This window comes from Lipotes vexillifer, unplaced genomic scaffold (assembly GCF_000442215.2).
Source record: "Lipotes vexillifer unplaced genomic scaffold, Lipotes_vexillifer_v1.1 scaffold138, whole genome shotgun sequence".
Taxonomy (NCBI): Eukaryota; Metazoa; Chordata; class Mammalia; order Artiodactyla; family Lipotidae; genus Lipotes; species Lipotes vexillifer.
Window position 1 is genome coordinate 1,058,080 of NW_006797971.1, and position 21,250 is coordinate 1,079,329.

Here is a 21,250-nt window from a genome sequence, read left to right on the forward strand (position 1 = left end):
TCCTGCTGAGACTATGACCTCTCAAACTTTGCTGAAGCATGCAGAGACCTCTGAAACCCACTGTCCCTGTCTGCTGAGCCTGTCAAAGTTCCTAAGATGTCACATCCTCCCTCTTTCCTATAGCTTGACTGTGGTACCTTAGTGATCATTTCAACTCTGCATAAACACTTCTGTCTCCAGGTTACTTCATTTGTCTACCGTGTCACCTCTGCTGACTGTCTCCATCTCTTTGTCTCACTTTGTTTTTCTTTATGTTTTTATATACAGCGTTGTGAGGGAGGGAAAATGGAACTAACATTGATTGAAGCTTATGATGGGCCAGGCACTTTGCATATGCCATTCCACTTAATCCCTCCTAACATATATAGTAAGTATCATCATCTGTATTTTATAAATGAGGAAAGTCAGCTTTTAGGTACAGTTTGTTGCCTAAGGTCCCACTAATTGTAAATAACTAAAACTGAATGCAGATAAAAGTGATATCAAAGCTTATGTTTTCTGCATTTACCAGCATATATATGAACTCTTAGAGCAGTAAATGACAAAATTGTAAATTGGTTGTGTATGCACAGTATTTTTAAATAATAGTATTTTTAAATATTTTATCTTCTCTCAACCGGGGGTATAATTTCCTATTACAATTATAACTGCCAGTTGCTAAAATGTTTTTATATTTAATTGACACTTATTTTAGCCCCATTTCTAGTTGAACCTTAATAAAAAAATAATAGAAGCAAAGTAAATGTCAGTTAGAAATTTAAAAATGGGCAGGAACAAAAACTTTTGACAAGCAAATATGCTAAGTATAAAATGTTCTGACATGCTGTAAAGGGAGTAGTCTCTTTTTCCATTTAAAGGCTGCTTTCTCTTTTCTTACCTATAAAATGGAACAAATAATAGTATTTATAATGTTATTGTGTAAATTAAATGAGATATATGTGGAAAGCCCTTAGTCTACTAGTTAGAACATAGAAAGTGCTCAATAAATGGTAGATGATGTGGTAAGGTTGATGATGTTGCTGATGATGATGTCTAGATTGGATGATGCAACATAGTGTAAGCCTCCATGTATAAGATGAACACTTAAAAAAAAAATAGAGAAGTTAACTAATCTGACTAAGGAATGACACAGTAACAGAGTGAGAATTGAAATTCTTACCTGTCCCATGCCAGATAGACTCTGTGTTATGTGTATATCTGTCTGTTGATATTCACATGAAATACTGATTTAAAACCATAAATGCAGGAATTTTACACTGATTCTTTTAAATTTCTTGCTGTTACTTTTGACTCATTTTGCCTACCAAGTGCTTTTAAAATCTGAACCGTTATCCTGTGTATGAGCAAGCACTGCTTCGTCCAGATTTGTGTCATTTTCAAAAATGGTAAGCATATTTCATTATTTTATCCAACTCAGTGATTAAAAGGTCAAATATGATAGATATGTAGAGAGGCCTTTGACACACCACTAGAACCAGTAGATCAATCTAAGCCTTCCAGGACATCAACCTTTTTTTTTTTTTTTGCGGTACGTGGGCCCTTCACCGTTGTGGCCTCTCCCGTTGTGGAGCACAGGCTCCGGACGGGCAGGCTCAGCGGCCATGGCTCACGGGCCCAGCTTCTCCGTGGCAGGCAGGCAGACTTCCAACCACTGCTCCCCCAGGGAAGCCCCATCAATCCTTTAATCAAATGTTCTGATACATGTGCCAGTCATCTACAGATCCAAACGTCCGTTCCAGATTCCATCAATGTTTTCCAGAAGTATATAAAGAAAGACATAGTCAAGTTCTTTCTGATATCCAAATTGTCCCTCCATGACCTTTAAATCTTTAAAATATGACATGAAATTAGTGATATTTTCTTAATGTGTATTTTCATTTAAAAAATATGTATTGGGTTTCCCTGGTGGCGCAGCGGTTGAGAGTCCGCCTGCCGATGCAGGGGACACAGTTCGTGCCCCGGTCTGGGAAGATCCCACATGCCGCGGAGCGACTAGGCCAGTGCGTCATGGCCGCTGAGCCTGTGCGTCTGGAGCCTGTGCTCCGCAAACAGTGAGAGGCCCGCGTACCGCAAAAAAAAAAAAAAAAAAAAAAAATGTATTGATCTCCTGCATCTCCTAAGTATTCCATTAAGCAAAAAAGTTAATTGAATTTTAGTTTGTCTGTATGATGGGAGGTAAATCCGCCCAAAAAATAATCACATTTATTTAACATCACTTGAAACTGTACAGGATAAAATATAGAGTGAAAATAGAACATTACAAAACTATATAGAGTATTATATTAACTTTAAAACAATTACATATACTTCAAAAAAATGAAAAACACCGAAGTGCAAAATTTATGCATGATATTTATTTTCTTCTTTTACACTTTTCATTTTATAGCACTTTAATTTGAACATGTGTTAGAAATAAAATCTAGCAAATCCATCTGAAATATTTAATGCAAATGGTGTGGGTAAGAGAAGACCTCACTGAGAAGTGGCATCTAAGAAAAGCAAGAAAGCAGGTGAACCATCTGACTGCAAGCTATCAGAGAAAGAGAGGTCCAGGGAAGTAAAACAGAAGGGACCCTAAGTGGGTCATGCACCTAGTTTATGTCCTAGAAACAGCAGGAGTGAGAGTGAGAGGAGTGAGCCAGGAGTTAAGGTTATGGAGGCAAGAAGGAGAGAACCAAGTATTCTAGTGTCTTGAAGACCATTGTAAGGGACTTTGGCTGTTAGTCTGAGAGAGACAGGAAGTTATTGGGATTTGAGCTAGTCTAAGAACATCACACTGGCTAATATATTGAGAAGAGATTGTAAAGGATCCAGAGTGGAAACTAGGACACAAGTTAGGAGGTTATTTCATTAATCCAAGCAAGAGATGACAGTGGCTTAGTGGTGGAGGTGGTGGGAAATTACTGGACACTAGATATATTTTGAAGTTAGGGTCAACTGGATATGCTAATGAATTTGGATCTGGGATGTGAGAGAAAAAGGGTTGCTGAGAATGACTTCAAACTGTCTAACATGAGCCTCTGGAAGGATTGTGCTGCCATTGACTGAGACGGAGAAGGCTTTACAGAGATAATTTTTTTGGTGGGGTGGGAAGATCAGGGATTAATTTTTGGACATGTAAATATTTAAAGGCCTGCTAATCATACAGATATTGATATTTCATAGACAGTTCGAAGTATAAACCTGTTTGCACATGGTCTGGGCTGGACATATAAATTTTGGAGAGTATCAGCCTATTAGGGTATTTGAGTTAATATACCTAAAATTCTTAGAATGTTCCTGAAAGGGCTGCCACCACATAAGGCTGAACGGGCTGTACACTGCAGACCTTCAAGGGAGTATCATCTAGATAGACTACACTCTGAAGTATGCTCTTGGCTGTTTTTGGTGGCCCTGGCTGGTTCATCATAAGTGCTCATAAATCTACCTATTCTTATCACTGTAGTAGGTTGCAGACAGCAGACAGGTCTTAATATATTAAGTCTGCTGGTAAGGTTCCCCCATCTGTTCATACCTCTTATTTATATGTTTTAGAAATACATTTGACATTGATTGGAGGTAATTATGTTCCTCAGTGGGTGGAATTCCTATATTCTACTCTGTGCTCACAGCTATGAACAGTGATAATTAATGCTTTCTAATTGCTTGATTTGAAAGAAATGTTTGACAGTATCAAATATGAAATCTTCCAGTTTTTCAGGAAAAACATTTAATTTTTTTCTTATAATTTGAGTCAAATTGTTTTGCTGATAGTATGACTTTTACAAAAGTATTTGGCCCCTTTGCTATTCTCTTTGAAGTTTGTCTCTGTTAGCTTTCAGGAGTTTGAAGGTATGCTGGGAGAAGTATAGAAGGTATGGAATAGTAATATAGACAGCATTATATCAGATCTTTATATTCAATGAGAAATACAAATCCTTTAGTATGTTAATGTCATTTCTATCAGTCACTCTCATGATCACATGAGGCTATAGATGTAAGCGATAAGTAACAATTTTAAGTTTTAAATAGGTCATCATCAAATTTCTTTTTGACACTGAAATTTGTGTAGATCTCGCCGTTCTCCTTGAATCTATAGGTAGAAACATCGAAACTCAGCATGTTAATAGAGTACCTGTTTACCCTTATGTATGATTTAAGAGGTTTTGAAAATGGCACTCTTTTATTTAATTAATTTATTATTTTATTTTATTTTATTTTATTTTTTGCTGCGTTGGGTCTTCAGTGCTGTGCATGGGCTTTCCTAGTTGCGGCGAGCGGGGGCTACTCTTCGTTGCAGTGCACGGGCTTCTCATTGTGGTGGCTTCTCTTGCTGCGGAGCATGGCTCTAGGCGCGCGGACTTCAGTAGTTGTGGCACGCGAGCTCAGTAGCTGTGGCTTGTGGGCTCTAGAACACAGGCTCAGTAGTTGTGGCACATGGGCTTAGTTGCTCTGTGGAATGTGGAATCTTCCTGGACCAGGGATCGAACCTGTGTCCCTACATTGGCAGGTGGATTTTTAACCGCTGCACCACCAGGGAAGTCTGAAAAATGGCACTCTTATAGGTTTTGTACCTGGGGTTTCTGCTATTATCATATCTACTCTAGATTGATTTGTGTTTACAGAAGGCCTCAGAAGAAATGAAAATTTACTCAGTAGGCTCAGTACTTTCAAACTTTTGCACAATTCTGTGTTCCACATTAACTGTTAGTCTATCAGCTATTTCTCTATAATCCTATCTGAAGTGGTACTGGGCTTGGAGATACTGTGTGCTCTGGCAGTCACAGATTAGTCCTAGGTTGCTGAGCCTTTGAGGAAAGGGTGGATAGAAGTGCTGCAGACTAAACTTGATATATTTCACCCTTCTGTCCAAAACTAATCTTGATCACATGATCATATATGCTCCTCTCAATCCTTTGGCTTTAGATTTCTTGAAATGAATAACAATGAGGTTGATATTACTTATTTCTTTTTAAATACAGTGATTAGTAAAACATTTTAAACAACTAATTCCTGATTTAATTTACTGCTAGATGAAAAATTCCACATATATATATTTTTAATTTTTAAATTCGTCTTTCTAGTTAGTGAAAATCCTGCCCATCTTTTTTCTGAACAGCAAAATGTATAACAGTAAAGTTTCCATTCAATAATTCACTTTCAAATCATAGATAATATAGGAAGATTGAATTAAGACTAGAAGAAAATGTAAGCTCAATTTACAGGACAAAAGTGTGAGGATGAATAAACACATAACAATGAGAACTGTCAGGTAAGAATAAGGGAAATTTAACATCTGATAAAAAAAAAACAATTCCACTTTACATTAATATTATTAACCCTACTAATATATCATTTGCTGGAATCATGTTGTGACTTTACTATCATATGGGTGATTCATAATAATTTAAAATTGAAAATAAAAACTATGTATTTTCTAGGACTCCTGGGGGAAAAGAAAATGCAAATTGATGGAAATATATTCACAAGTCAGAGTAAATACTGAGAAATGAGACTGCTAGATTTTTACACTGTTTAATTCTGTACGTTTGGTCAACAAGCATCTGATCAGATCTAATTGTCACAAAATATGGCCATAATGTTAATAGAGTTTGGAATTATATGCCAAACCATTATTTTTTTTATATATGCTTTGTTGTCTTGGAAACATTATCATTAGAATCCCTGGGATTGCTTTTTATAAATATGGATTCCTATACCTCATTGCAGACTATAAAATCAGCATTTTGCACAAGGTACTCAAGTGTCAACACTAACTTTTAGGAAGCATACCCTGACACCCTCTTCTACCTTGCAGGTCAAACCACATCAATTCAAAGCTCAAAAACCTTGACCTACACCATAATACCTGTACAGAGTAAACACCAACCAAGACTTTCAAGACACTTTGTAAGCCCATACTTCAACAGCTGTTTCTGTGCAAACTGCTCAAGGGACCATAAAGTATTCATTATGGTCCCAAAGAGTTGTGCTCATCCAATGCCTCTGTGTTGTTGCTTAGGTTAATCTTTCAGCCTGGAACTTTTCTTCCCTCCCCTTCTCTACGGGGCAAACAAGATATCCAAGCCCATTTGAAATGCCCATCCTCTCTGGAGAGCGTTTTTTTTTTTTTTAATCTTTTTTCTCTACTTTATGCATGCCTATGTTTTGATTATTGTAATTATTTGCCTATATTTCTGCCTATTTCCTGGTCCTTGAAAGCTCCTTGAGGGCAGAACACTGACTTATTCATCTTTTTATTGTCTGGCCAAGAACAGGAGCTGGTTTAGTGTAGACTTTCAAAAATGTTCCACTTCCCTTTTTTAAAATTCATGGTCATAAAAAAGATACTGTTCTCTCACTCTTCCCCAGTAAATGTAGTGTTAAGAGGTCAAGAATGCCAGCTTTTAAAAAAACTGAAAGAAGATCCAGGGATGTAACTTCATCACCTTTAACTAGAGGCAGTTTGAGGATATAATCAGTTATGGTTGTCAGTGACTTTATATTTTGTAACTCTTCAACTGTCCTGGCATATTACTTGCAGAAAGCAGTACAGAGGTACATATTAAATCCCATCTCTGCTGTCAGGCAGTTCCAAATAAAAGCAAAACTTCCAGCATGATTTTATGACTCTTAAAATTATCAAAGTGGCTCAGGGACTCTAGCTCCTTAAAAAAAATACAAGAGCTACATTTTTAGTAACATCTGCTGGACAAGCATAAAAGATGAACTTAGCTATGTTTGCTAACTTCTATGATGAATAATGCATTTTCAGAGGCGATTGCCTGTGAATTGAAATAATGCTTATATGCAATAATCAGCACTTATTTTTTAAAATTAGCTGTTAAGGTGACAAATATTTGTTTAAATTTTTGTTTTATTCTACAGTTAAGATCTTCAATTGGGTCAGATTGACAGGAGGTAGAAATATTAATTTAAATAACTATGCTATCACTAAGCTGAATGGAAATGTCAGATTCTTATTTTTAAGTGGTGTATTTTCTCAAATAGTTTTAAAAGAATTATCACAATAAATAATGAAAAAGAATGATGTAGTAGATTGAAACATGGAAATAAGCAAATTTGGACAGCATTGGCAAACTCTCAGTGCGCCAAAATGTTTCTCCCATTTACATAGGCTAGTATCTGACTAATTCCTCTTTTTCCTGTCCTCATTTTAAAAAACACTCTACTAGAGAAGTAGGTTATAAAGCTAAGTGACACTAAAAATTATTTACATATACAGTCTCTTTTCCCTGTGAAATCAGGCCTCCTGAGGTACTGCACACCCGAGAACGGAGGACCGGAAGAAAGTTCCCAGTAAGATATCTATTGAGCCATAGTTAAAATATTTCCCTTCCTGTTAGGAGATGCACAAGGGACCCTTCAGAGGCCATGTTTATCCTCTCCACTGAAATGTCTGGGTAGATCTCATTTTAGATGTCACATAGATAAATCACATATAAGGAATACAGTAGACTTTGGAGCTACCAGGCATTAAATTGGAAACAGTCCAGCTCAACCTGGCTTTGTCCAACTCTTCCTTCCTAAGCTAGGGGACTGTTGAAAATTCAGATTTATCACCTTCTTTCATTAAACACATGGAGGGTGAACATTATATATAGAGTAGTCAAAACCTTTTCCCTTCAGAATAATGCTGAATTAATTCTGAATTCTCTTAGAATAGTAACCATGTCTGTTTCAGCTTAACTCCGATATGTAACATAGTTCCTGATACACAGATACAGATGGTACTCAAGAAATACTTATGGATAGATGGATGGAAGGAAAGTAAGAAAAAAAGTTCGTAGAATTTTTTTTCCAATTCGAGATTAATAATTGCTAAGGAAACCCTTTTGTGCAGCAGAAATGTTGGGAACAAAACGCTAAAACCAGATTTTTAAAAATATTAAACATTGTAGCCCATTAAAACTACACTATTCAGGGCTTCCCTGGTGGCGCAGTTGTTGAGAGTCCGCCTGCTGATGCAGGGGACATGGGTTCGTGCCCTGGTCCAGGAAGATCCCATGTGCCGCGGAGCGGCTGGGCCCGTGAGCCATGGCCGCTGAGCCTGCTCATCCGGAGCCTGTGCTCTGCAACGGGAGAGGCCACAACAGTGAGAGTCCCGTGTACCGCCAGAAAAAAAAAAAAAAAACCTACACTATTCAATTGTCTGCAAGAATCAAACCAAGGTTGCAGGTGTGAAAGTGTGAAAAATGCATTAATTCAGAAATACATCGTTGTAGGCAGAGATCTTGGTCAGATACCTTGACATTTAGTTAATTGCAACAATTCAGTGAAAATAGTGTTAGCCCAAGTGCCATGTATCACACAGTTTTGAAGCCTAAAACTGAACTGAGTGCCTGAGCAGATTCCAAAAACCTCAAAGTCCTAGAGACAGTGAAATGAAGGGCAGGCCAGAAGGAGCAGCCATTAACGGAGGCACATTCAATTCACAGTCCTCCAGCACACTTGTCATGACAGAACTCTGAAGTGTGTGGGCCAAGCAATCACCTCCTTTTGGTTTTCAAAAGGGGTGGAGGGAATATAAGTTTGAGTAAAATCCCAGAGAAGAAACAGTTGTTGATTTCCTGTTATAGACATAATTGATATTTCTACTTTTATATAAATGAAAAATGGAAACTAACAAATGAAATCTCTTCACAGCATTTAGACACGGTTAAATTATTTAAGTGTTCTGTGTTTGTGCGGGCACTATTTAACTTGTGCCCAACTAGGTGGGTCTTGCTATGATACTTTGGCAAGAATTGTAAACAAAATGTCTAGTAATATTTCTTTTTCTATTAGATATGAGAGTAGGTCTTGAGATGGTAAATTGAAACTGCAAGAATAAGAAGGTAAAACAAAAATATGTAATCCAATTAAAGGGGATCATTGAAGTTTTAAAATGTCTAATGTTACTTAGCATTTTTTGTTAACAGCTACAGATAGTTGTTTGGCAACCATAAATAAAGCTAAATATTTTATTAGGCCCAAACCCAATTAGAGAAGTCATAGATTAAATGGTAGATCGTCCTCTGCTTCAGATATCTTCAATTAACAGAGTACTTAATGGGTCAATTTAAAGGATTTTAACACACCTAAAGAAACACATTAACATTAGCTACTTTCTCATAAAAAGTTTGTACTCAGAAAAAGTTTGCACTGCTTTCCATTTTGTCTCACAGTCCTTTCTAATTTCCTCTGGTATAAATCAATTTAGATTTATTAGCTTTATACAAAAGAACTCCAGTAGGTTTTTAATAATAATTGTCATTATCACTGATTAAAGTTATATTGTTCAAGCCAGATGGAGTCCTTTTCCTGTCAGCTAGAATGAGTTTGCATTATGTAGTTATAATGTGTTTGGATCTAAATAAACAGATGGCAGAGTGACAGGATATTATACGCTTGTGATGTCAGCCTCAGTGCTTCACAAACAGAATTGCTTTAAATAAACCCCATTGAGGCCAGGATCTAGATGCTTTTAAGAGGGTGGCTGGGACTGAGCTTAAGTGTTATATTAACTTGGAAATATTACTGTTCACTTGCAGAAGAGTAGACCAGTAGGATGGTCTGAGGTTTAGCCTGAGAAAGGGTGTCTGCTGAATCTGTCCCTTAACTGTGAAAGCATTTAACCTACTAGGTTCATTCAGTCAAGTCTCAGGAGAGACTAAGACAACAAAAAAAATGCTGCCCAAGTTGTAAGAACTTCCAAGAGGAAGAGTTAAAAACGGGGTCAAGGGGGGCTCTCCTGGTGGCGCAGTGGTTGAGAGTCCGCCTGCTGATGCAGGGGACACAGGTTCGTGCCCCGGTCCAGGAGGATCCCACATGCCACGGAGCGGCTGGGCCCGTGAGCCATGGCCACTGAGCCTGTGCGTCCGGAGCCTGTGCTCCGCAACGGGAGAGGCCACAACGGTACCACAAACAAACAAAACTGGGTCAAGGAAAGATGGAAACTTTTGATATAACCTTATTCCATAATTTTTACAGTGAAGTTAACTATTTTAAAATAAACAACTTGAATAGGCATGTACTCGTTCACAATTTACATTAGAAAATTAACAGAAAAGGTTTAATAAGAACTTTGTTATAGAAAACTTTAGTCTTTGATAGATTTTCATGTCCACTTTTCTCTAAAAATGAGCCCATTCCATATCCTTGTACTCACAAAAATTTGGAGTGAGCCTATTGAAATTCAGCTGCAAACTTCAAAGAAAGTCATTAAACATGATTTCTTCTAGCTAATATTCTTTTGTTAAGATTGTAGGGAATTTCTCTGTGGGACAACTCTATTTGCTGAGGCAAATACCCATAGTAGCATCATCGTTAAAAGGAAAATGAGACTATAGGAAATAAAGGCTGATATTTGATAATGAAAGTAGCATCAATAAAATTTTTAGAAGAGGATATAAAATAATTGAAATTAAGCTTTCTAAAAAATTAGCTGTTTTAAATGCTTGAAATACTTATATAAAGATGTTGGTTTGCAAATTGGCCCCTGTACCTAAAGGATGAGGAGAGACAGAAGAAAGAGGCAGCCCACTCCAGATTAGTAGGCAACAGGTTTAATACGCAAGGGAACTTATTTATGAGATTTGTCTTGGGCAACAGCAACGTGAGTAGATCTCAGCATCCACCTGCCAGAGTCTTAAAAGTTTGTATAGAGGTCCTAACTAAATTCAGTCACTTATTCAGTCCAGATGGTCTCAGCAACACCTACTCTCTCAAGGCTATGTCCTTGAAACAGCTGCTAGCATGGGATTAGTTGGAGGGACATACATTTCAAGGACAAGGGAGGGGGTGAGAAGCCTCTGATTGCCTGGGTTCAGCTCACAGGTCAACTGGCAGTCACAACCTCTTAATGACCTCCTCCTCAGGAATATAGCTAATATTATGTCATAACTATAAATGGAATATAACCTTTAAAAATTGTGAATCATTGTGATGTACACCTGGAACTTATTAATATTGTACATCAAGTATACTTCAATAAAGAAATTTTTAAAAAGACAGTGCAAACTTACGGTTACCCAAGGGGAAAGAGGGGGAGGGATAAATTAGGAGTTTGGGATTAAAATATACATACTACTGTATATAAAATAGATATCCAACAAAGACCTACTGTATAGTGCAGGGAACTGTACTCAATATCTTGTAACAACCTATAATGGAAGAGAATGTAAAAAAAGAATATATATATATATATATATATATATACATACATATGTATATATATACATATATTTGTATAACTGAATCTCTTTGCTGTACACCTGAAACTAACATTGTCAATCAACTATATTTCAATAAAAAATTTTTAAAAGACACAATAGACCTTTGACAAGAAAAAGATAATCTAAATTATATATAAAACCTTTTTTTCTGACGGTTTATCATGTTTGTAATATATTCTTGTTTTCGTAGACTTCAACTTCTTTTTTAACTATTGATTTAATCCTTAACATCTGTTGCTATCAGTAAGCCCTGAACTTTTGAAATTATATCAAGTAGGATAGATCAATAGAATAAAAATATTCAATAGTTGAAGTGAAACTGATTTCATGTAAATATTTACTTCTGACTATGTAGGAACATTTACAGATTCATGTATTTCCTTTTCTTATAAAATGATGAGAGGCTTTTGAATATCAAGAGATTGTATTTCTGTTTCACATGTATTTGACATTCAGATTTTGCTACTTAAATGGGCATTTTATGAGCTATGTTTCAACTCTAGTGTGACATAAAAATCCTCATAAAGGGGCAAGAATGTTTTCTTTGAGGTCTTAACTCCTAGTCAGAGTGAAAGATTATAATACACATGTGCTTTTTGCTGTTCTACAGGTGGACGTTGCCATAAGTCCTGCAATGGCCGATGCTGGGGACCCACAGAAAATCATTGTCAGACTTGTAAGTGTTCAACAGTGAAAAGACATAGCCTTGAAATTGTCAAGTAATTTTAATAATTGATGCTTTTCATGCTTCTGGTTATCAGAAACATGAAAATGAGCTTTTGCCTCCTTGTGGTAGATTGATTCTATATAAGTAAACTGCCTAATCTCAATGCTTTCAAATTAAATGAAATATGTAGTTGTTTCCTATATTTCTTTGTGGATTCTGGATTAATGATAGAAACACAAATGTGTTGCTATTAACCATGACTTCAGAGTCTGTACATCAGAGGAAGTAGGAAAACCAAATGTATACAAAATGATAATTAACTGAATTTCAGGTTAACTGAATATCTCAGTACTTTTCCCAAATAGTTACATCAAAAGTCATTCACTGGAGAAAGAAAAAAGAAAGGAAGAGTGTACTGTGTACCCTCTCTCTATTCTAGGTACAGAGATATAAACTATGTGAATTATAAATATAGATTCACTATTAAATCACAAAATGTATCTCACCCTTAGTGTATATTGTTTCTTGTATTAGTCATTAAAATAAGTATGAGGGATGATAATCACTGCTAAGACGTTTAAAAACAAAGTATACTGAACATAAAGACAAATATCTAATGTTTTCAGCATTCTTAAAGTCATCTGATACTTAAATCAGCACTGAACTTTCACTAATCTTAAGGATAAATGTTTTCTTTAAAAAGGAAATACAAAATGCTCTATTTAAATGGTAAAGACTTTTCTTCCTGCTATAATAACAGCTGAAATAATAAATGGAAAACAATGTGGAGGCTATTTGAAATGTATTTCTTTTTTTAGTATAGAAGACATAGAAAATATTAAAAATTTGAACATACAAATATTAGATATTGTGGACATCTGTTATACTGTTGGATTAAAGTGTAGACTTAAATTAACTTATTTAATAGAAACAATGTTTATGGCAACAATGTTTTGACAAGAATTTTAAGTAGGATTCTAAAGTAAGATTAGATTACTGTGTGAAATGCATTCACTATGATATTAGAGAAAATGTGTATTAATGAGAAGCAGAAATAACCAGTCCTTCATGACACAGAAGGATAAATCAGCCATGCAGAGGCAAAGGAGAATTGGAGAGAGAGAGTAACAGTTTTTGACAGTTTTTACTTCCTGCTTCTCTGGTCTTCCTGAGGTCCAAATGCATTTTTTTTTGTTAGGAACCTTAAGAAACACAATGTTCTAGTACATTGAAATTACTTTTGCTTCTTGCCACCAAGTGGGGCTGGGAGGAAGTCTTGACTAAGAAAGTCATCAAGCCATAGCTCATGCTATCAAATCATCAGCCATGCAGTCGTTAAATTCACCTAATTTTCCAGCATAGAAATTAAGCTTACTATAATAACATAAAATTGGCTTAATGGTCACCATGCCTATTCCACAGAGTCTAGCAAATTTAAATTCAGTAAACATTTACTTGTATCTGCTATGTGCAAATCCAAATTTTAGAGTAGTATTCATTTGCATGGATCTTTATGGTTTATAAAACATTTCCATTTTAAAATTTATTTTCACAATATTCCTATTAGTTTAAGAGGACAGTTTTCATTAGCCTCATTTCACAATTGGGGAAATGTAAGCTGAGGAAATGATTGTGGGAGCTGTTAAATTTACACAGCTGATACCTGGGATTTTAACATAAGTGTCCTGAATCTAAGGATAGTACTGTTTCCTGTATACAATATTGCATAGCAGTTTAGTGGGCAAGGCCACTGGATTTATAATCAGCCAGATGATACAAATCTCAGCTGTTTCCACTTTCTATCATGAGAAAGTGATTTAATTTTTCTAAACCTCAGTTACCATATCTATAAAATGGAGATATTACACTTACCTCAGAGGGCTGCTATTTTGTAATCAAATTCAATACAATAATGTGGTTGAAATGCTTAAAAATGTTTTGGCATATAGTAAGGGCCTAATAAATAATAGCTAATGTTATAATAAGATAAAGTAGATACTTTAGGAAACTTAATCCAACTTAAAACAATGAATGGATGTGGAGCAAAACTCCTGCAGGCCAGTTCCACCTGTGAAGGCTACTGACATAGATGGCTGGGGAATAAAAAAGCAAAAACCCTGGAGTGAAGTGGAGGCTCCTTGCCCTTGACATTTGCTCCTGTTCTCTCTCTCCTTGTTTGAGATACTTGAAAGGTAAATTACATATCCATATTTAAAAAGTCCAACATCCAGAGGCAAATTGTATTTTGGAAGTACTCAAAGATGCACTTATTGTAAGACCTGAATTTTAGAAATATGATCAGAAATTTTGAGAATTAGACCTCATGAGAGATTCCATAGAGATATTAGACCTCCAGAGAGTCCATGGAGATGTAACATCCATGATTAAACCTTTTTCCAAAGAAATGTAAATTTTCCAGGCTTCCTTTACATTGCTGATAGCCCTTCTGTTAGTTAAAATATATTACCCTTAGGCCCACTTCAGATGCACTTATCTCTGAACCCTGATTGAACTTTTTAAAAATCAGAAAACAGTCTGGGCAAGTTTTTGAAAATATTCTGCTTTTTTTGTTGACTGACCATACAAAAAGTACATTTTAGTATCTGAAAGACATGATCTTATATCATTACTTACAAATGATGTCTTTCCTTATGACTGAAATAAGTTCACTTCACTGAGGGCTTCTCTGGAGGTATTCAACTTCATGATTTGCCAAGTATTTCCTTATTTTTATGGATAATTACTCTTGGAGATTTTGCATATATTAGGGAAGAAAGGTAAAATATTTAGAAGCGCCACACCTTAGCTAAGGAAACTGACATTAAGAATACATTTCATTCACCACATTATATCAGTGCTGACATCCTCCCACAGGTGTTTCCTCCTAAAAAAGCAAGTATGCCAGGAATGATCCTCTGTGTCACTAAACGGTGAGGAGTCACCATAAAGACAAATGCTTCAGGTTCTAGGAGAACAAGTCCATGATAATGAATGACTTGCTAGGGTAAAATGAAGCAAAGAGTGATGATCAGAATGAAAACATCTCTGAACAGAGATATGGGAAACGAAAAATGCTGGTGACAACGATGGTAAGCTTGAGAGCAGGTCTGTCGGGGTCAGAAGTTTTAAAAAGAAGAAATGAGGAAGAAGTTTTGTGTTTTGTTTTTAATAGATTTCGTGAAATGGAAAGAGAGCATAAATAAATTGACAGCTTACTATTGCAGGGGATCAAAATTTGACACCCTAATATGTGTCTCTTTGGCATGAAGATTAATTTAAGCTGATTATTTTTAAGGCTTGAAAGACTCAGAAGGAACACTCCTCCTAACTGCCTAAAAGAGTGTAGTTAGAGGACCTGTTCCAGGGAGGGAGCTATCACCACAGGTAACTATAGTGTGAACTAGATGTGGTAGATGAGGGGGAACTTAGCAAAGGCTGTTTGTTTATATTCCTCTCTGAGTCCCAGTGTCTTTGCATAGCCCCGCAAACATCTGTGTACCAAACCTTTGCTTTTCTCTCTCCATGTCAGTTGGCTTCATCCCCTTTGAAGTCCCAAACCACTTTGCCCAACATCCTCTTTTGTCTTTAGCTGAAGATGTAGTTAAGGTGAGAGTTTCAGCCATTTTGGCGAGTTATTCAGTTTTGTTGGATTTCTCCCATGTATACATGTTACTCAACTTTTGTTTGATTTTCTCCTTTTAATCTGATTCATGTCAATATAATTCGTAGGCCAGCCAGAAGAATCTAGAAGGGTAGAGGAAAATTTTTCTTCCCAATGCTATGGTCAACAGTTCACCATGCATAACCATACAAACTTTATAAATTTTTAGTAAAATTTGGTAACATGTTGCAGCTTCTTCTGTGTACTGGTTGCTACAGTTAGCTTTGATTGCATGTTGAATAATGTTAAGTGTATCATTTTCCTCTATAGCAGTTCATAATGTTCAGACTGTAAACTCTGGAGCCAGCAGCTATTTTTAAAATGTTTTTTTCTAAAATGATCCAAAAATTAAAATGTTTTTCTAAACAAACTCCTAAAAAAACAAACAAACAAACAAACTTAGACAACCCAAAGAATTTTATAAATATTAAAGCAAGTTCATTGTGCTGGTAGAATCTAGCCAGCTGTTCCCTTCTTACTGTTTTACTCATGAGTTTGACTTCCTAAAATAACTTAAATTCATTCTTTGTAAATCCTTTTTGATGATAGAGCATCATGACCCTATAAACCTAACAGAAATATTTCTCACATAGTTGCAAAAGGTCATAATAGAACTTATGAAGGAATACTGTGGGCCTGCATTATACATGGAGCCGTGACTCAAACTTGAAAGTGCTTTTAAGCTCAGTTAAATTGTGTCCGCATTGCTCCACAGCACAGCTTAAGTAAATTGATTCAGTGGATTAATGTACTCATGTCAGGGGAGACAAACCTATCTGCTGTGTGAAGTCTGAAGCTTATAGTAGTATTATTTAGCAGGCTTACTGGTAAGAATGACAACTCTCTCTATTCATAAGAACTGAGTCCTAAGGTTTGAGCTCGTAGGTTTAGGTGTGAGAGAGACTGAGCTTTAAGAAATAAATAATAATGATTAAAGGAAAGAAGTTATCTCTGTCCCTGCAAGATATATGAAGCACACATCTCGTATAAAATAGATGCTGCATATCCTTTTTTATCTTTAAGCACAATATCAGGCCAGCTTTCTCCAGCCTCCTATTATCATCCTGGGTAGTTGTTTCATTTTACACGCTCCTTTTGTCATCTCAGTTAGGAACTGCGTTTTAGAGGATGAGGGGAGCTTGTATCAAAATATTACAGTTTGATTCCCCCAACCTTACACATTGTGTATTAAAGTAGTTATAATTGTCTTTAACTGCTGGTTGTATAACTAAAATTTTCTCAGCTGATTACCACTCAATCTATTCTTCAGTCTTCTAGTTGCTTTATAAGTAACATTTCTTGCTTAGAAACTAATTGAAAAATAAAGTGCACTTGACAATAGGTTAAAAAATTATTTGTCTCTTAAATCAAAATGTCACACCAAAAAAGATAAATTAATGAGGAAATGCATGTTTCAATTACTGGAGTAAACAGATGTCTTCTGACCACTGAAATGTTCATTAAATTCATTGAAGCTAAGGCATTATTATTATCATTTTTTTTTTTTGCTGTATGCGGGCCTCTCACTGCTGTGGCCTCTCCCGTTGCGGAGCACAGACTCCGGACGCGCAGGCTCAGCGGCCATGGCTCACGGGCCCAGCCGCTGCGCGGCATGTGGGATCTTCCCAGACCGGGACACGAACCCGTGTCCCCTGCATCGGCAGGCGGACTCTCAACCACTGCGCCACCAGGGAAGCCCTAAGGCATTATTTTAACAAAAAGAAAACTTCTGGGGAATTTACCCTTTACTTCTAAAGTATTCTTCCTAGCTAGGTTATCTCAAAATCTTTTTTTTAAATTAAAAATAAAGTAGCATTGAAATTAATACAAGCAGTGTATTTGTTCTGTTGTAGATAATTGTGAATGGAGGGTACTACTATATTGGCAAAGTAAAATCTTGTTCCAAACAACACTTTATGTTATTTACTGTTTCTATACAGACATTATAGAACATGCTAGGAAAAAATTAGAAATTATTTAGCATTTTTCTCATTAATTTATTATGCTTGTGCACACAGAAAATTACTTTCAGTAGTTGCAATATATTAAAAATTTCAGTTTCATAAAAGGAAAAAAAAACTTGGTCTGGCTTATGGATTCTATTCAGTTCTAGAGCAAAGTTTAGAAATATCTATATATCTATATCTATATCTGCTTTTATTCATTCTAAAATATATCTGGAACTTCTTTGAAGTGAATATTAAAACCTAAGAAAATAATTATATATTTTTGTTCCTCAAAATTTCAGCGAGAAAATGTAGCAACTCAAAACTAAATTATACTTTTTTCCATGAAATTTCCAAAAGTTTCCTATAGATTGCAAAACCAAAATGACAAATTATGAAAATAATATACTAATTATACTTACATACATGCATACAGATACAGTTTGCTAAAGTGTAATCGTATTTACAATCTTTGTGGAACAAACCCTGTTTAAAAAGAAGGTGCCAATGTAGTAAATATCCAATTAGAGCAGAGAAAAGCAAGTGGGAGCTAATGGGGAAAAGAGAAAGCGCTGAGCCAGCAGGCTCGATGAATCAGGATAACAGCAAGCCTTTGTTAAAAGCCAACATCTTTAATTAAAACCTTTGTATTTTACTAATAACTGTGCATGTCCATAAGCCTTCTTATTGATTTCAATTATTTCCTTTTTCTTCCCTTTTTTTGGATTTGTAGTTTCTGGAGATATTGTAAAATTAAGGGAAGCACTATGATAGACTCATTATTTGCATACATTTCTAAAATTATGCCCATCTAAAACATTTCCAAAAGTGACTCAAAAATATCCTTGTGGAAAATGAGAGAAAAATCTCTCCTAATATGCTGTTCATTTTGATATAAGTTGATAATATTTGTTGTAATTTGATGATCTTTCTCAGATTTAAAGAAAGGGATGTTCATTTTAACTATAGGAGATACAGTTATTTGAAATGCTCTGTAAAATACTGTTTAATGTGATTCAGGAAATATCATCTAATGCTATGCTAAAGGCTCAAGGGGTATAAAGAAAGTATATAAAATTGTGCCTGTTCTCTGGAAATGCTCTGGTACAAGACAAAGCCGAGGGGTGTTTGAAAAGGTCAAAAAGAATACTGAACTGAGGGCATCAAGAGAGATGTAGTCCTAGCTTTAAACTAACTCAGTTTCAAGGACTTCAGTTTCCCTAAGTTCCCTCATCTACAAAATGAAAAGTTTGAAAAAGATGATTTTTGTTCTTGCTTTTCTGCCTGGTTAGGATATTTGCGTGTGTATGCATGTGCATGTTTATTAGCCATAGATATAGATGATACAGGCATAGTCATAGACACAGATTTATGTACAGATAGTTTGGGAGAATTGTTTTGTGGCAGTTTTAGCCTATTGATAGTGATGCTGTCTACTAGGAATGCCTGAGGCACTCACCTGGCCCCCTACTACTTGAGGGGAGTACCCACAGACATTTTCTGGACCAGAGTCAACATTGTTGCTGGATGAGTCCTTGTGGTTCTTATTATGATTTCAAGACACACCTCAGCAACAACCATCAGGGAACTTTGAAAAAGCAAGGGTTGTCACTCACAGGTCTTGGAGGTATGGCAGGTTCAATGGCTACACGGCGAGGTCACTGGTAGAGAGAATGACAAAGTATGAACCTGGGGCTCTTCCTGTATTAGAGTTGAGAGTGGGGTACCTAGGGTTTCACAGATTCACTCTTTATTGGCAAATTTAAAATATAAGAGCAGGAATTCAGGTGTGGGAATGGAAAAAGCGGGGTCACTTAAAACATTAGTTATCTAGGTTACCTAGAGCTTTCTGAAAGGGGAACTTCATGAGTGGGGGCAGTCTGGCTTCTTTTCTAGGTGTTTTACTAGCAGCTGTGTCATACAGCTGGCAATATGTATATTTGAGATGGATGTCTTTGAAATGGATGCCTTGACAATCAAAAGCTTAATGTCAGGCACTTACACCATAGGAGTGCAAACTGTGGGTTGGGTAGAAGTAGGTAACCTAGCAGTGATATCAGAGAGTGAGTACTACACATTCGAAGGATTATTGAGAGCACATTGAGAAGAAAAGTCAGAAATATCTGAAAATATTACGATTAGAAGAATTTTGTTATTATGGTAGTAATGATAATTTATTCTGAATGTTTTGCAGCAAAAGAGTTGACTGTCATTATAATACTATCTTTGACTATAGAAGAGTTCAAAATTATCTACATGTGATATGAGAGTGTCATTTGATGAACAGAACACTCATACTCACTGTTTGCTACAGGAGTGGAAAAAAGTGTGAGATGTTATTCTCAGAAAAGCAAGCACTTACATACCACTCTCATGGTTAGGGAGTTGCACAAGCCTGGAGAAAAATATCCTTAGAGTTCTGTTTTGCATTAATCTGAGATGTATCATCTATTTATTGACTTAATTGGTTCAGCTGGAGGAAGAATTAAGTAACTGGCATGGTGATGAGGAAGAAAAGAAGGGGATACTGGATACTCGTCAATTGTGCTTATGTCAAGTAACATTTTTACTCATTATATTAGCATAAATGTGAATTTCCTAAATATCAGACATACTCCATTTCTCAAGCCAATATCAATTTTATGGATTAAATTTGACAGTTTATAATGGTATCATGGATGCTTCTGTCCATTAACATAGATATTTCCAAGAGAAATAGTCACTGTATTAATTCATGATGAAGTTATAAAAGATAAACCGGAAACATAATTTTCACATGTTACTACCTCACTGATAATGGTTATTTTTGGTTTATCCAACGTCCTTTTGCCCATGAAGTTTGTTTTAATGGAGACGATAGAGCATTATGACTCTAAGAATAACTCAGGTTTTGTTCTGATTTAAATACTTCTTGAACTCAAATAACTGTTACCCAGGGAGATTATTTTTCTTCTTTTTTTTTTTGCGGTACGCGGGCCTCTCACTGTTGTGGCCTCTCCCGTGGCGGAGCACAGGCTCCGGATGCGCAGGCCCAGCGGCCACGGCCCACGGGCCCAGCCGCTCCGCGGCATGCGGGATCCTCCCGGACCGGGGCACGAACCCGCGTCCCCTGCATTGGCAGGCAGACTCTCAACCACTGCGCCACCAGGGAAGCCCAGGGAGATTATTTTTCTATACAATGAGTATGTTGCATGTATGTAAGGTGTATTTAATTTCATTGACTAGGGGAGGGGTGGAGGTGAGAGACAGAAAGACAGACTCTGACACTTACAGGTAATTAAAGATAATTTAAAATAAAAATCAAACCACAGTATTTTACCAAGACATAACAAAACTTAAATGAATGAAGAATTACCACAATGCAAGATGAGAAGACTCAAATGATGAAAATGTCAGTTGTTCTAAAATTAAGCTATGCATTTAACCATCTTCAATCAATTCCCAACGTTTCATTTTGTTTTTAATTGAACAAAAATAATCTAAAGTATTCCTGGAAAATACATTTAATAAAATAGCCAGACCTTTAAAAGGAATAGCTATATGGAAGGACACTCCCCAAGTATTAAAATGTTAAAAAGTAATAAGTATTAAAGCAGTATGGTATTAGTTCAGAATGGAATTGGCTCAATGGAATGTAATAGAAAGTTCGGATAGAATCTAAAGTCTATATGGTAATTTGGTTTTTATAAAGTTAACATTTTTTAGTGGCAAATGTATAGATTATTCAATAAATAGTGTTAGAACAAATGGTTCACAGTAT

At 36.0% G+C, this 21,250-nt stretch overlaps 1 protein-coding gene across 4 annotated transcripts in view; it reads left to right on the forward strand.

Moving 5' to 3' along the window:
• Positions 1-21,250, forward strand: part of ERBB4 (erb-b2 receptor tyrosine kinase 4) — a 1,128,925-nt gene that overhangs the window by 774,996 nt on the left and 332,679 nt on the right. For all 4 annotated transcript variants that reach the window (XM_007470009.1, XM_007470010.1, XM_007470012.1 and 1 more), the window contains exon 5: positions 11,827-11,892. In XM_007470009.1, coding sequence (XP_007470071.1) covers positions 11,827-11,892 — 66 coding nt within the window. The remainder of the gene's footprint in view (positions 1-11,826; positions 11,893-21,250) is intronic.